At 64.5% G+C, this 702-nt stretch overlaps 1 protein-coding gene across 1 annotated transcript; it reads left to right on the top strand.

Moving 5' to 3' along the window:
* Window positions 1-52: 52 nt before the first annotated feature.
* Window positions 53-292, top strand: EMIHUDRAFT_314659 (hypothetical protein; the record flags this gene model as incomplete). The annotated part of the gene is made up of 1 exon (XM_005782149.1): window positions 53-292. The coding sequence occupies one exon, from the start codon at window positions 53-55 to the stop codon at window positions 290-292; it is 240 nt and encodes a 79-aa protein (XP_005782206.1).
* Window positions 293-702: the final 410 nt, after the last annotated feature.

Genomic DNA, 702 nt, shown 5'->3' with positions numbered 1-702 from the left:
CGCCGACTACGGCGCCACCGCCTCCATCTTCTTCTTCTGCTTCGTGCCCTACATGGGCGCCAACTACGACCTCACGCCCGCCGCGCACGGCGACAACATCACCGCCTCCACCATCGCCACGCTCGACGTGCCCGACGCGGTGGAGCCGTCAGCTGACCGCGGCTGGCTGATCAACCCCGCGGACTGCCCTGCGTGGGCGATCGTCCTCGCCATCGTCCCCGCCCTCATCCTGACCGTCCTCTTCTTCTTCGACCACAACGTCTCCTCTCTCCTCGCGCAGGCGCCCGAGTAGATAGGCAGCCCGAACTCCAAGCTCCCCCCTGCCCACGGGCGCACGCGCAGCAGGCGCCCGGGTACACAGCAGACACACACACACACACACACACACACACACACACACACACACACACACACACACACACACACACGCACACACACACACACACACACACACACACACACACACACGGCGGTGGTGGGGCAAGGGCGAGGCAGCCCTCGCGACTTCTCGTCTAGACGACATCTCGGCGACATCTCGCGGCAGATCTCGGCGACATCTCGGCGACATCTCGGCGACATCTCGGCGACATCTCGGCGACATCTCGGCGACATCTCGGCGACATCTCGGCGACATCTCGGCGACATCTCGGCGACATCTCGGCGACATCTCGGAGTAGACTTCGCCCCCATCGAGTCCCAATC

This window comes from Emiliania huxleyi (genome assembly GCF_000372725.1).
Source record: "Emiliania huxleyi CCMP1516 chromosome Unknown EMIHUscaffold_192, whole genome shotgun sequence".
Taxonomy (NCBI): domain Eukaryota; phylum Haptophyta; order Isochrysidales; family Noelaerhabdaceae; genus Emiliania; species Emiliania huxleyi.
Note: the sequence above shows the minus strand (reverse complement) of the source record. Positions and strands in the feature narration are given on the sequence as shown.